This window comes from Antedon mediterranea, chromosome 2, assembly GCF_964355755.1.
Source record: "Antedon mediterranea chromosome 2, ecAntMedi1.1, whole genome shotgun sequence".
Lineage (NCBI taxonomy): Eukaryota > Metazoa > Echinodermata > Crinoidea > Comatulida > Antedonidae > Antedon > Antedon mediterranea.
Genome location: NC_092671.1, coordinates 884220 through 899400, shown reverse-complemented (window position 1 = coordinate 899400; position 15181 = coordinate 884220). Strand labels below are relative to the sequence as shown.

The 15181-nt window shown below is 33.1% G+C and overlaps 3 protein-coding genes across 7 annotated transcripts in view; 2 read left to right on the top strand and 1 right to left on the bottom strand.

Moving 5' to 3' along the window:
* LOC140039987 (uncharacterized) overlaps window positions 1-6906 on the top strand; it is a 78164-nt gene extending 71258 nt beyond the window's left edge. For all 5 annotated transcript variants that reach the window (XM_072085584.1, XM_072085586.1, XM_072085587.1 and 2 more), the window contains one exon: window positions 2618-6906. In XM_072085584.1, the coding sequence (XP_071941685.1) occupies window positions 2618-2907 (290 nt within the window). In that variant the 3' untranslated portion in view covers window positions 2908-6906. The remainder of the gene's footprint in view (window positions 1-2617) is intronic.
* Window positions 6907-8190: 1284 nt separating this feature from the next.
* Window positions 8191-11706, top strand: LOC140039986 (myosin light chain 1/3, skeletal muscle isoform-like). The gene is made up of 6 exons (XM_072085582.1): window positions 8191-8330; window positions 8872-8902; window positions 9559-9702; window positions 9965-10129; window positions 10572-10649; window positions 11182-11706. The coding sequence occupies exons 1-6, from the start codon at window positions 8328-8330 to the stop codon at window positions 11214-11216; spliced, it is 456 nt and encodes a 151-aa protein (XP_071941683.1). The 5' UTR covers window positions 8191-8327; the 3' UTR covers window positions 11217-11706.
* A 34-nt stretch (window positions 11707-11740) lies between these two features.
* Window positions 11741-14332, bottom strand: LOC140039985 (uncharacterized). The gene is made up of 3 exons (XM_072085581.1): window positions 13931-14332; window positions 13015-13440; window positions 11741-12582 (listed from the first exon to the last, which is right to left on the bottom strand). The coding sequence occupies exons 1-3, from the start codon at window positions 14088-14090 to the stop codon at window positions 12137-12139; spliced, it is 1032 nt and encodes a 343-aa protein (XP_071941682.1). The 5' UTR covers window positions 14091-14332; the 3' UTR covers window positions 11741-12136.
* Window positions 14333-15181: the final 849 nt, after the last annotated feature.

The following is a 15181-nucleotide window of genomic DNA, read 5'->3' as shown; positions in this document are numbered from 1 at the left end:
TCTTATTTTATTCATACTGGATAACCTCTTATTTTATTCATACTGGATAACCTCTTATTTTATTCATACTGGATAACCTCTTATTTTATTCATACTGGATAACCTCTTATTTTATTCATACTGGATAACCTCTTATTTTATTCATACTGGATAACCTCTTATTTTATTTATACTGGATAACCTCTTATTTTATTCATACTGGATAACCTCTTATTTTATTCATACTGGATAACCTCTTATTTTATTCATACTGGATAACCTCTTATTTTATTCATACTGGATAACCTCTTATTTTATTCATACTGGATAACCTCTTATTTTATTCATACTGGATAACCTCTTATTTTATTCATATTGGATAACCTCTTATTTTATTCATACTGGATAACCTCTTATTTTATTTATACTGGATAACCTCTTATTTTATTCATACTGGATAACCTCTTATTTTATTCATACTGGATAACCTCTTATTTTATTTATACTGGATAACCTCTTATTTTATTCATACTGGATAACCTCTTATTTTATTTATACTGGATAACCTCTTATTTTATTCATACTGGATAACCTCTTATTTTATTCATACTGGATAACCTCTTATTTTATTCATACTGGATAACCTCTTATTTTATTCATACTGGATAACCTCTTATTTTATTCATACTGGATAACCTCTTATTTTATTCATACTGGATAACCTCTTATTTTATTCATACTGGATAACCTCTTATTTTATTCATACTGGATAACCTCTTATTTTATTCATACTGGATAACCTCTTATTTTATTCATACTGGATAACCTCTTATTTTATTCATACTGGATAACCTCTTATTTTATTCATACTGGATAACCTCTTATTTTATTCATACTGGATAACCTCTTATTTTATTCATACTGGATAACCTCTTATTTTATTCATACTGGATAACCTCTTATTTTATTCATACTGGATAACCTCTTATTTTATTCCATACTGGATAACCTCTTATTTTATTCATACTGGATAACCTCTTATTTTATTCATACTGGATAACCTCTTATTTTATTCATACTGGATAACCTCTTATTTTATTCATACTGGATAACCTCTTATTTTATTCATACTGGATAACCTCTTATTTTATTTATACTGGATAACCTCTTATTTTATTCATACTGGATAACCTCTTATTTTATTCATACTGGATAACCTCTTATTTTATTCATACTGGATAACCTCTTATTTTATTCCATACTGGATAACCTCTTATTTTATTCATACTGGATAACCTCTTATTTTATTCATACTGGATAACCTCTTATTTTATTCATACTGGATAACCTCTTATTTTATTCATACTGGATAACCTCTTATTTTATTTATACTGGATAACCTCTTATTTTATTCATACTGGATAACCTCTTATTTTATTCATACTGGATAACCTCTTATTTTATTTATACTGGATAACCTCTTATTTTATTCATACTGGATAACCTCTTATTTTATTCATACTGGATAACCTCTTATTTTATTCATACTGGATAACCTCTTATTTTATTCCATACTGGATAACCTCTTATTTTATTCATACTGGATAACCTCTTATTTTATTCATACTGGATAACCTCTTATTTTATTCATACTGGATAACCTCTTATTTTATTCATACTGGATAACCTCTTATTTTATTCATACTGGATAACCTCTTATTTTATTCATACTGGATAACCTCTTATTTTATTCATACTGGATAACCTCTTATTTTATTCATACTGGATAACCTCTTATTTTATTCATACTGGATAACCTCTTATTTTATTCATACTGGATAACCTCTTATTTTATTCATACTGGATAACCTCTTATTTTATTCATACTGGATAACCTCTTATTTTATTCATACTGGATAACCTCTTATTTTATTCCATACTGGATAACCTCTTATTTTATTCATACTGGATAACCTCTTATTTTATTCATACTGGATAACCTCTTATTTTATTCATACTGGATAACCTCTTATTTTATTCATACTGGATAACCTCTTATTTTATTCATACTGGATAACCTCTTATTTTATTCATACTGGATAACCTCTTATTTTATTCATACTGGATAACCTCTTATTTTATTCATACTGGATAACCTCTTATTTTATTCATACTGGATAACCTCTTATTTTATTCATACTGGATAACCTCTTATTTTATTCATACTGGATAACCTCTTATTTTATTCATACTGGATAACCTCTTATTTTATTCATACTGGATAACCTCTTCAGTCAAAGAGTGATCTCCCCATCAGCCCAGTTATGATCAGTAGCTGTGATGTACTAGTACACCGGGGTAACACCTTAATTGTCTCGAAAGATGTACTAGGTCCTTTAAAGTGCACATGAGCTAGATGTGTACACTGGACCTACGGTTTATAGTCCTTATCCGAGAAGATTCTACATTGCTGGAATATAATTTGTTTAACATTGCAAAAAAAAATGTCTTATTTATTCATTTTTTCAAACCCTTACATTTTCCTGCTACTAAAGCCAGTTATATCTTGCTTAGCCAGTTAAGCATACCTTTGAGACCTTTTAGGATATTATAATTGATAATTTTTATTTTTTTCTAGATGACTTAAATGTACTTTATGTAGTTGGTATTCCAGTTGAAGCAACAGTATCAGAAGCAGAGGCTATGTTACATGAAGTAGCCAACCTAGGAGCACAAATAACGTGGACAAAACGTAACAGTGGCGGATTGCCAGGCATCATGGACCGCAACGACAAAGCCACAGAATACACTATACGTGCACTACTACCGACAGCGGAGCATGCTCAGAGAGTCCATCGCAGTATATCTAGCACAAACTATCAACTTCTACTGCACAAGACAGACTCATTTATGAACCCTGCTTTATAATGATTTTATTTTTGTAAACAATTAGTATTTGTATTTATGTCTTTCATGTTATGTTTTAAGACCAGTTTGTATGCTTTTGTGTACCAGAGTGTATAATTCTTATATTAGTGCTATAGATACAAGTTAACGACATGATTAATGGCAATAGTGTCTTCTAGTGCAAAATGTTTTCTTTTTGTCTCATAATTTGTATGATGGATTTTAACCCATTTTTCATGTTGGTATATAAAGTCGCTTTTTTGTAGACGTTTGTTTCGTTGATGAAATTATTGTTTGATAAACAAATACTAATGTATCTGTAATATTAATAGTTAAAATGCTTCAACATATGGTACACTGATATTGGATTTGTGTCTACGGTAGGACCTAGATTTTACGTACGGTATGGCAACAAACATGGCATCTGTAAAATCAAGGTTGACCTTAAACTGACCTCTAAATGTAGATCCTATAACTAAGGCTGCCGCAACATTCTGTTTACCTTACAGGTAGTCCTAAAAATTTACAAACTCTTAATTTATTAAATCAAAAACACAAAAAACAACATACCATATTCAATTACAATCAAATCGTTTGTTTCATAAATCCAAAGAACGTACAATCTAGGTCGTACTGTACTCCTAAATTTATTTTCTGTAATGTTTCAATGGTAGGTGATATTCTATTGTGTCAGTTGATAGGTATATATAAAATGTGTCTACAGAGTGTGTGTTAGTGAATATGTGTGTGCGGAATATTTTACACAAAATAAGTGTTATAGTATATCAAAGTCATTTTATTTATAAATTGTGTGAGAGTGTTTTTTTTTATTTACATTAAGTCAGTCATTTCTTTGCTGTGAAGAGTAGTGAGATGGGGTTAGGGGGTAATTTTAGGCAATACTTGTAAAATGCTACAATATTTGGAACACACATTAATTAGTAGTTCTTCCAACATTTCCTAGTGGTTGCAAATAATGTATTCAATACTTTTGATAAATATAATCCCTTTCAAATTGATGAGTCTCAAATTTCAGGAACTTAGCTGCCGATATAAGGGAAATATTTTAGTTAATTTGACTAAAACCAAAAGTGTGGTGTATTATCAAATCTATATAACTCTCTTAATAAATGTTGACTAAAATACCAAATAATAATATTATGAGAAAAGAGTTGGTATATTTTGAGTGTATGCTACCAATCCAGTGGCTATGTAGCGCTAAGTCTTCTAAGTGACTGTACTTAAATATCAATTCTTAAAACATGTTTAAATGTCAGATGATGAAGTAGAAACTAGTTTTAAAATATTTTATTTACTTAAAATGAATTTGGTATAAATAATTTCCATTTTAAAAATTCCATCAAAAATGAAATATAATTGAAAATGATTTTAAATGAACTTGTTAATGATCCCTTGGCAACTCAGGTGTTAAGTTATTTATTTACGAGTGAAAGTTTAGTGTCAAGCAGCAATATGTGGTGTACATGATGGTGAAGGCATTTGCTCCCCGCAGAGGTCTGGTTTGTGTATGCCTCAGTGCAATTAATTCAAAGGCTTATTTATTTTTGCTTTTCCTCCTTGTCAATTTGTATGCACTTTATGTCGGGTATCGTAGGTAATGATTATGTATGTGCAGATACCAAATTATTCGCCTGTGCCTTGTCGTTGTTGACCTTTGTCCCCTTAGTCTTTTTGACCTTTGGCCCCTTAGTCTTTGTTGACCGTTGGCCCCTTAGTCTTTGTTGTCTGTAAGGCTTGTTTATGTGGAACGGGATTGTAAGTTTGCTACAAGTATTCAGTTGTTTTGGGTTTTTATCATAGGGTGGTTCTGTCTCAAGAGGCTTTGTACCTACTGTAGAGTAAAATAACCAATTTCACCACTAGCCCTAACGGCTATGTGGCTACCTGGCCTCCTAGAAGACTTGTCTCCAATCTGTTGCTTTAAAAAAATTCATATACTGTCATAAACTACAACAACAAAAATCATAAATGTGTTAGTTACTTCTGGTCATTTACTAATCATCGTCGTCGCAATCCTACAACTCCTAGTCTCTCCAGGGAGGTACCTCTGTTCTGTCTCCTCGTTCCTCTATTTATCATTTATGGTCTTTTGTCATTCACTGTAACAACCTTCAATAGTCCTAACTATTTGTTTTAATTTTGTGAGTTAAAATTAAATTAACTTTGTAGATATGAATCAAACTGTTTCCATAGTAATGTTTTCAAATTTTATAAAATAGATTTAAAATGAATAAATGTTTGTTTTAATGATTTATTGAATTGATTCTAATAGCTATTGGTAGTTGGGGGAATAAATTGTGTTATGAATATTCATGAACAGGTAACCTTTGACCCATCCAATATTGTTGACTTGCTAATATGGCTTAATTTTGTTATGTTTAGTTAAGTAATGTTCGTCCCACTGCATAGTATACATGTTTTCTCATTTATCCTACAAACCAGAATATCAAATATAACTTAATTATACATAATTAAATTATTCTACCGCAGTTACTGCAGTAACCAGGCCCCTGCTGCAGTAACTAGCTATTTTCGCATTAGAGCATGATTTTAGTTCGTTTCAATGTAGAACAAATATTACCAGAATAGCTTATTAAATGATTGCAAAAAAAAATATATTTACTGCAGTAACTGCAGTGGAATAATGTTGACATGGTCTCTTAACCATCCAAAGTTAATTTGTGTTTGAAAAAAATCCTTATTTTATTACAAAATTCATTACCCTAATGTGTTTTCTTTTGCTATTAATATTTTAGTCATGGCAATGTTATCATGATTAATGGACTGTGGTAGATACTGACGCCTTTTGTACTGTTCTAGCCTGGTTGTCAACAACTCGATTTCTTTCCGATTTCAGGTTTTTTTATTTACTCTTCTATTTTTTTTTCTATATTCGTATCCGTTTGTGACAACTATTGTGTAAATGTCAAACTGTAAAATTATATACGCCTAAACAATCGGTTTTTAAACATTGTAAAATGCTATTCTGTTTGTAGAGGATAGTATTTTTGTATTCGTCCATTTTGTTGCTTCGATGGCTTCGTATAATTTCTGTTGAAATAATGGTATATAATAATTAGTGAGGTAGTTCCGTCGTCGACAGCTATGCCTTAAAAGAACCATCCTCATATTCCCCGGATTAAAAAAAACAACTTGGTATGTTAAGTACCACTACAGAATTAGTACTGTGGTAAAAATTAGTACCGCGTACACATGCGCAATGGGGCTCTATCGACGACGGATGTATCAATGAGTTCACAGTTTTATAGTAGGCCTAAAAATGAAAACCATTTTGTGTATGTTGTACCGTTAGGTGTAGCAAGTTGGACGATCCGACGGTCAAAATGACGAAATAAAGTCGGTAGTGAGCCGTTATTTTAAATCACATGTATTTGCTTTTTAAGAAGAGATAATTTACTATTCCTATCTGTTCACTCTCAGCAGTCACCGCTTGTTAAATAATACTTTTTATTTCATTTTGTTGATAACCCTGTGTTTAGTAGTTGAATAGGACCCGAATTTTAACAGTTTATTTAGATGTGTCTTACCACCTAGTTTAAGAAAGTTGCTGTCACGTGTATAGTATGTACTGTATTAGGGATTGAAGAAAAGGATAATATAGATGGACATGGACACCACTTATCTGGTCAATATGAAAGGGGCGTTCCCGTCCGCCAGTGATGGACACTTTCTTGATGGACGGAGAGATACATTTACGGTTTGATAGAGTAACGTTTGAATCACGTTGCGGACGGGAACTTCCCGGGAAAAGCAGTAAATTCACGAACTATGTGGTAATTACCATGCCTTAGATATGATCACATGTTATGTTAAAAAAAACAGAATTTTGGACGAAGCGTTTTTTCTATGCCAAACTTTTTCATCGTTGCTGCATTGTGTGTTCTGTAATATGCAATTGCCGAACTACTGGGAGACACTTGTTTTTGTATAATTCTTGTGCAATGTGTAAATGGATTAAATTATTACGAAAAGATTAAACGTTTTGTCGAAAGTTATTTATCTACTTGTCTACGATTCCTAAATTATGGGTTAGACACAATTGAATTGTAAGAGGGTTTCAGGGCGTCGGCGTCATTTGTTTTATTGGGAGAGGGAATTTATTCACCTCTGGACCATCTCGCCCCCCCCCCCCCCCCCGCCCGCATTCCCGTCTCTTTCTCTGCCCATTATGACGGAGTGAATTACCGATATCAATTCGGTAACAGTGTGTTTTATAGTGTATTCTTTTTTTTGTTATTCCTTGCCGTGTATTATTGTTATTAGGCCCACCCTTGCCTGTGTCGGCTTTAAGTCTACTCGTCTCGCAAACATTAAAATGTGCATACAATATTTGTTTTATCGTACCCCAACATTACGCCGTTATACTAAGTGACTATTTTTTATGTGAATCGATTACTAATTTATTGCTAAACCGCCTCTATCCTATCTTGCGAAGTTGTTGACGTGTTACTATGTATTACGCCAACATTACGCCGTTATAATAAGTGACTATTATTGATGTGAATCGATTACTAATTTATTGCTAAACCGCCTCTATCCTATCTTGCGAAGTTGTTGACGTGTATATACTATGTATTACGCCAACATTACGCCGTTAGGCCGTTATAAGAATAAACTGTTATTGACGTAAACCGAAATTACTATTTTGATTGCTAACGTATGCGTCTATCCTATCTTTTTGATGTGTGCATATTATGCTTTGTATTACCCCAATATTACGCCGTTATAAGAGTAGACTAACTGTAAATCGAAATTACTATTTTGATTGCTAACGTATGCGTCTATCCTATCTTTTTGATGTGTGCATATTATGCTTTGTATTACCCCAATATTACGCCGTTATAAGAGTAGACTAACTGTAAATCGAAATTACTATTTTGATTGCTAACGTATGCGTCTATCCTATCTATTTGATGTGTACATATTTTGTATTACGCCAACATTACGCCGTTATTATTGACGTAATAATTCGAAATTACTAATGACTGCTAAACCGCGTCTATTCTATCTTGTATACTTGGTATTACACCCTAATATTACGCCGAGTAGACTGGCTGTAAATCGAAATTACTATTTGATTGCTAAATGATTACAAATCAATCAAGCTGTGACAGATTTGTTGTAGACAAAGTACCCTAAATTATTTTATCCGCCGACTACGCAACAGAGCATGTCCAGGGTTAGCCTTCCTATTCCATAACGGGACATTCCCGGGTACGTCGTCAAATTCCGCGCATTGCTAACATCCTTGTGACGTCACACTCGGTGCAGATTGCGACGAATGTGTCGTGTGACTTGAGATTCTCTTGCTTGTCAGTAGTCGGGTCCGTTGACTGGTGTAAACAAGTACCAAGTCCTTTTGGGAGATTTAAGTTTTATAAATTACATCATTATATAAAATGGTAAGTGTTGTAATATGGATAGGACTGTATTGTATAGGACTATGCTTAGTTTAAATTCAGTCACTTTTAGCTTTTATATTTAGACAACGATTGTAAGAATTCAGGTTACGAGAAATTGCGAACAAATTGAAACATTTGTTGAATGGGTATTCTACTACACATTATCGATGGATTTCTCAATCAATTGAGAATATGATGTGTATAGACTTAGATATATTAAGTATATCAGTCAGTCCATAAGTTCAATAACTATAGTTAAATCATGGATGGAGGAATTATTTCATTCATAGTTGAATGTATACTAGAGTACTTTACTTTACTAGAGTAAATTTGTTCATACTCGTCGGCAATCGTATCTAAACATATCCCCTGCATTTGAAGTGTATGTACCGTCATTAGTTTAACATGTATGTTAGATTACTATTTTGTAGGTTGATACTGATGATCTAAAGGCATCCATATTTGATATCTTTCATATTTAGAACATTTTTTTATATAACACTTAACAGCTAACTAAAAACTTATACAATTATTTTTCAAGGCTTTCGAATTCTGTGAAGACATGAAGGACGGTAAGATTTAAATTTTTATTAGTTTAGAACTTGTATAAAAACAATAAAATATAACATAAAAATTAGATAAATAATTATGTATTCCTGAATCCTTGTCGATAAATACGCCGCTGACCAATTCGTTCGCTCCTAATTAATTATGTAAAAGAGTTTCATCACGTGGTACTTTACATGGCGTTGATTGGTGGAAAGCTCACACCTATAATATTTCACAATCACAGTCGCTGAATGGCTATTGTAACCGTGCCCATATTTGGGGATGAGTTATAGGACGCAATTGTGAAAGATTGACATGAATGATTTAGTTGAAATGTTTTCTCTTCTGATGTTACATTCGGTGTAGACCAGTTATATAGTTCTAAAACGATAGTCGCGAGCATTTTATACGCCGCTTATTTCACAGGACGCCTATATACACTATGAGAAATAATACAAGAGTCTGTTTTACTTTTTTTTCGTCTGGTGTATTTTTAATTTTAACGAAGATTTCAAGCCATGTGGGCCTCTTATACGATTACTTCAGCTGTGTAGGCATTCATTATTAAAATCTATTTACCTAATAATCGTGTATGTAACTAAACCAAAATATATATGATATTACTAATTATAATAAATGGAACAAATGTAATATGATCAATATTTATATTTGAATATAGAGTACCGTGAATGCTTTATGCTGTTTGACACCATCGGTGACAGCAAAGTATCTGCATTGGTTGTCGGTGACATTGCCCGCTCACTTGGAATGAACCCAACCCTTGCAGATATCAAGAAGGTTACTGGACCCGATGCTGATGAAAGTAAGTAAGCTTGATTCCCATTGGACGCAACGCAACGACGTAAGCGCGCGCACCGCACGTAATTTGACCAATCATGGCGCGATGGATCATCTGCCGCTTGTCATTGGTCAACTCACTCGTGTTACGCCTCTACGTCGTTGGTTGGGAACCAATCATTGGTTGCTTGTTAAAGAGCGCGCGTGCGCCCTTTTAATTCGTCCAATCGATTGTCTGTTTAACAAACATTGATAATAATATCAACGAGTCGTTTCATTTTGTATAGCCACCCGTTTATCATTCGAGGAATTCTTAGCCCAACTGCAAGACTTGGCAAAGAGTAAAGATCAGGGATGTGCTGAAGACTATATGGAGTGTATGAGAGTATTCGACAAGGAAGGTAACGGTATCATCACAGGAGCTGAGTTGCGGAGGATTCTCACATCGCTCGGTAAATATATTTTAAATTGAAATTCAACAATAATACATTATATCTAACAATACTTTTTATTCTCGTACCGTACTATTTCATCATCGCGCGCGCCTATAAAATGCAAAATACCATCGGATTAAAAACATCAAATTTGTCCACACCGACAGCCAAAGCTGAAACGGTTAGATTGCAAAATTAAAACAACACGAACAAATTGGAAAAGCCGTTACAAGAAGAATTAATTTCAAGAAACAATAGTTAAACAATTTATTGACAAAGTGTAAAAATTATAAAAAGAATATATTACAAATTAAGATGACAAAAGGACAGTCTTTATTGCCACTAAAACGTGTACTAAATCTTGAAGAAACTCTCCCTTTTTTACGAAAATAGACCGGACATATTATGTCGATACGATTTTTCTGGGACATAGTACTATTTTTAGTATTTTATTTTTCAGGTGAGAAACTATCAGACGAAGATGTTGAATCATTATTGGCTGGCTTAGAAAACTCTGAAGGAGAAATTACATATGAAGGTTAGTAGTAAAGGTTAAAGGTTAATAGTAAAGGTTAAAGTTAATAGTAAAAGTTAAAGGTAATAGTAAAGGTTAAAGGTTAATAGTAAAGGTTAGGCCTAAAGTTTAGTAAAACAACATGATTTGGAGTGTTTGTTGTCAATAACTAAAAGAGGAAAGATGTTTTTTAAAGATATTAATTTATTTATAACGATGACGAATAAAGTTAGTTTTGCACTAACACCATGTGTTTCCTAAATGAAATAAAATATATGTATATGTGTCGACGTTTCGATTGTTATGCTACCAAAATATCGATACACACTACAACCATCTTCTGAAGAGGAAAAAACAGTTGTCATACCAACCGAAAAATCGAGAAACTTTACATTATTTCCTTTTGGAAACGGTGTACCTAAAGATATTTACTATGATGATTCGTTGAAGTGGAATGGAAAGACGGTTGTGTGATAATGCAGATAAGTTAGAGTAAATGTAAAGAAATGTATTAACGTTACAGAAAACTTGAATTTCTCTTTTTTTTTCTCTCCAGAATTTATAAACCGGGTGATAGCTCCAATGGATTAAACGTATCGGCATTCAACATTCAGTGGTCAATGAGCTAAAAGACTGTTTCGAGAAAACAAAATACATCATAAGTTTTCAAACAAGAACAACAAACGCTTTAATATAAAAAGTAAAGAAAATAAGCGTAATATAAATGCAACATAATCAGTAACCAAGTATATTTGCTGCCCTCTTTAGTTTAAAACTTCTGTTGAGCAGAAACAAAATGATATGGGAACTTCCCATGGTGCAATCTATTTTTAGCACATTTGTATGCAGTGTAAATAGTAGATTAATATAGTAAAAACAATATTTTAAAGCAATTTTAGCTGCCATATAAAATCCTTCATATCTAACCTAGAATAGGTTTTCATTTATTGGGGGTAACTTATTTATAACAAACAGACATCCTTTTTTTGTATTTATCTTGTTCATAACTTCCGGGAAGGGGGAATTTAAAAAAAAGTTTAGTTGAATTTGATTAGATAATAAACACTATCATACAGATGAACCGAGTCTTTACTTATTAATGTTCGAAAGTCTTTATCCTTAAGTAAGTAATGGTTGGTATAAAATCATGTTGTCCGCAAAAACAATTCGTATGCGTAAAGGTAAATTATTATTTTATCCTTGCTGGACAACCCACTACAAAAATATTTTAATATCGCCTATTTTAACAGTGTGAACATGTGCATATTAAGTGATAAGCGGTCTTAGTAAGCAGTAAGTAGTTACAAAAAAAAGTTTATAAACAGAAAATGAAATTTAAATAAAACGTTCATTCTTCCATTAAAACAAAAATAATAGTATACGTGGGGAGGGAAAACTACAGAAAACAAGTTTACAGAAGTCTACATAAAGTATGTTTGTTTGCAAACAAACATTCGGTAAAGTTCGCTAGTGCAGGACTAGGCTTTATAATTGTATTTAATCTAAATCGATCAATTAACCGGTAATTCAGTTTGCAATCCAACAGTTGAATATGTTTCTAAACGAGTAGGTGACGATTCAGCATTACCCGATGGCGGTGGTATAATTATACTTAAATGTGTTGGTCCACGCTTGCTGCCCTGGTGCTGGCTCTTACCAATTGCTGACCCGTTAGATGCCAATACTTGATCGTAACTTGGCGGAGCTTCTGTTATGTCATCTTCTGATGACCAATTTACTGCTGTTGAGTAAGAGGGTGGGGTATAGTTGTCTGTGGGGTGGGGAGAATGTGGAGATGGGCCAGTAGGGTCGATTACTGTCAGTATGTTCGTGGTGGTGGTGGTGGTGGTATGTGGTTGATTCGGACTTCGTTTACAGCAACATATGCAACATAATAATAAGAAAGAAAACACAGCTATGACGCCCATCATGATATACATGGCAAGTAATGACGGATCTGAAATATAACAAAATAACGAATCAATTCAAATGTTGGTGCGCGCGCATGCAAAAGGTGTTTCATCATGCTTTGAAAAGATTCATTACGAATACGAATAGAACTTTATTGCAATCAAACGAAGGATTGAAGTTTAACAAAAGCGTTTCACTAGGAAAAATAAAATGCAATATAGAAATATAAAAAAAACATTTAGAAAGGTAGAACATACAATCAAAATATTAATACAAAATTACAATAAAATATCACTTATTATAAAAACAAAAACATTCGGTCGGTAATCTACGGTTGAGACATAATTAACTGCTATATTTTATGTATCATTGTTTAGATGGGCGTATCAAATGACATTAATTACGGAAACCATACCACAGATATAACACAATATTAAAAACACACATACATTCTTTTCTATAAAGTGAACAAACTCACCTAATGCAGGTTCATCTAGTTTATATTCATAAGCAGTAATTATAAATGACGACACTCTTGAAAAACGGCTCAGATGAAGTGTCATGTAAACCTCTGACTTATTAGTATACACGTAGCGGTCACTGTTTCTGCACCAGGTATGTAAAGTATTATATAAAGAATCAGCCACCTGTATGTAATTGCCTTCATCGCATACTTGATTGCCGTTTTCATCGAATTCACCATCGTTTAACGTGACCGTAAGACCGATGGACACTTCCTTTAAACAGATTAATTTTATCGAACAAATCGTTGTATAGAGTGGGGTATTAGGCATAACATTGTCAAATCTTAGTTGTAAAGTCTGTTCAAAGTGAATTTTACTGGTATGATCAGCTGCACAGTATTCTGGCCGTAAGTAACTCACTCTTGGCTGTAATTCATAGCCTATAATAGAAAACGATTTATTTAAGGTACTATAATAATATACTAAGCTAATACATATATAAATAATTTTATTTGTGTACATATTGTGAGTTTTGTGTTTTGGCGTAAAGACGTTGTAACTTCTGCTTCTAACGTTTCCGAAGACGCAACGCAAGGGAGTTGACCAAATCGACTTTGGATAACTTACCGCCTGCGATTGGTCAAATGTGTTACGTTTTCTTACTTGCATTGCGGGTCCCAGTGGGAACCAAGCTTAAGTGGGCTGATACATTATTATTAAGCAACGTAACATTATTATTAAGCAACGTATGGCATTAACACAAAATAACATGTTTTTACTGCATATCATTGAAATATACATATACAATGGTATACGGAATGGCTGGTCAGACAATACTTTTGCGTGCGTAAACATGACACACAACAAATATTTCTACGTTTAAAATTGTAATAATATATTTTAAAAAGTTTTAATGTTAATAATTTTTACCTTGGCATTTATAGTAATAAAGTGTGAAAAGGAGCAAAATGCAGCCTTTCAGCTGACAACCGTCCATCGTGATGTCAATAAACTTGATAAATTGGGACTTTGTACTTCGTCGTAAATGTAGCCTACTCTCTATGTTGGTGATACGAGAATTAATAGACATGGCTTGTTATCAGATTATAAATATTGCAATATGATTTTGAATTGTAAATATTACGGATCAATACTCATCTTGTAGGAAGGCTTGTTATCAATTTCATCAGGCACGAATCTGGACCTTCGGAATTGTCACAGTCAAAAGTGACGGGTATTTAAAGTTAAACGCAAAGGGTAATTTGCATAGAACTAGTCAGGTGTATTACCGTATAAAAGAATTGCGGAGGAACGTAGTAATTACACCTCACATCAACCTTGTAGAGAAGGGAGGTGTCGCACCTCAGCAATAATACAGATTGACCATTTGCTGCCCGTTGGGCTGAAGTTGGTACCACCACCACCATATGTAGTAAACCAAGCCGAGTAAACACATGATTTTTTATGATTGTAATTGGTAGTGAACAAGTCCACGAAGAAGTGACCGGCGGACAAAGAAATAAATACATTCAGTTGCTAATATTATATATCTGTATACTTTTAATTGCGTTCTTCAGTAGCCATATAGTTAACTTCAATCTGGGCGTGACAGTACTGTTCACTATGTCAGCCTGCCGATTTATGTAAAATAAATTATTAATAATAAAATGACAATTGATTGACGGAGCTTTCGATTGCGATGCCGCCTCATTACGTCATTTGTTCAAATCGTCGTCAAGTTCTGTAAAATCATCATCCAGCCATGAATATATCCATAGCGCCACCTATAGTTGAGATATGGTACTTTATCTTTTAATTGTATCATTGATGAAGTATATTCTTCAGAGCGTCATTCTAACGATGGAGCATTCTCTACTTCTCTACGGAGCGCCATTTATGCCTTTATTTTCTTCAGAAATAGAAATGTGTATCAAATGTGGATCAAATTTGGCACCGGTGGAGCACAGTGATATAAAATAGAAATAAGTCACTAATTTAAATATATTTTCGTATTTTAATACACTGTGCTCAAGTGCCAATTTGGCAGGAGGGGAAAACAGTGATATAAAATAGAAATAAGTTACTACATTTTAATATACTATTTGTATCTAATACACTGAGCTCAATGGACCCAGTTTGGCACGAGCGGAGCACAGAGGGATATAAAATAGAAATAAAATC

Excerpts from the sequence above, each read along its gene's own strand:
- LOC140039986 (XM_072085582.1), top strand. Across the intron at positions 8,903-9,558 it reads CTGTGAAGACATGAAGGACG|AGTACCGTGAATGCTTTATG; the intron begins GTAAGATTTAAA and ends ATTTGAATATAG. Across the intron at positions 10,650-11,181 it reads AGGAGAAATTACATATGAAG|AATTTATAAACCGGGTGATA; the intron begins GTTAGTAGTAAA and ends TTTTCTCTCCAG.
- LOC140039985 (XM_072085581.1), bottom strand. The coding sequence starts at position 14,090 with ATGTCTATTAATTCTCGTATCACCAACATAGAGAGTAGGCTACATTTA. Across the intron at positions 13,441-13,930 it reads TTATTACTATAAATGCCAAG|GCTATGAATTACAGCCAAGA; the intron begins GTAAAAATTATT and ends TTTCTATTATAG. Across the intron at positions 12,583-13,014 it reads ACTAGATGAACCTGCATTAG|ATCCGTCATTACTTGCCATG; the intron begins GTGAGTTTGTTC and ends GTTATATTTCAG.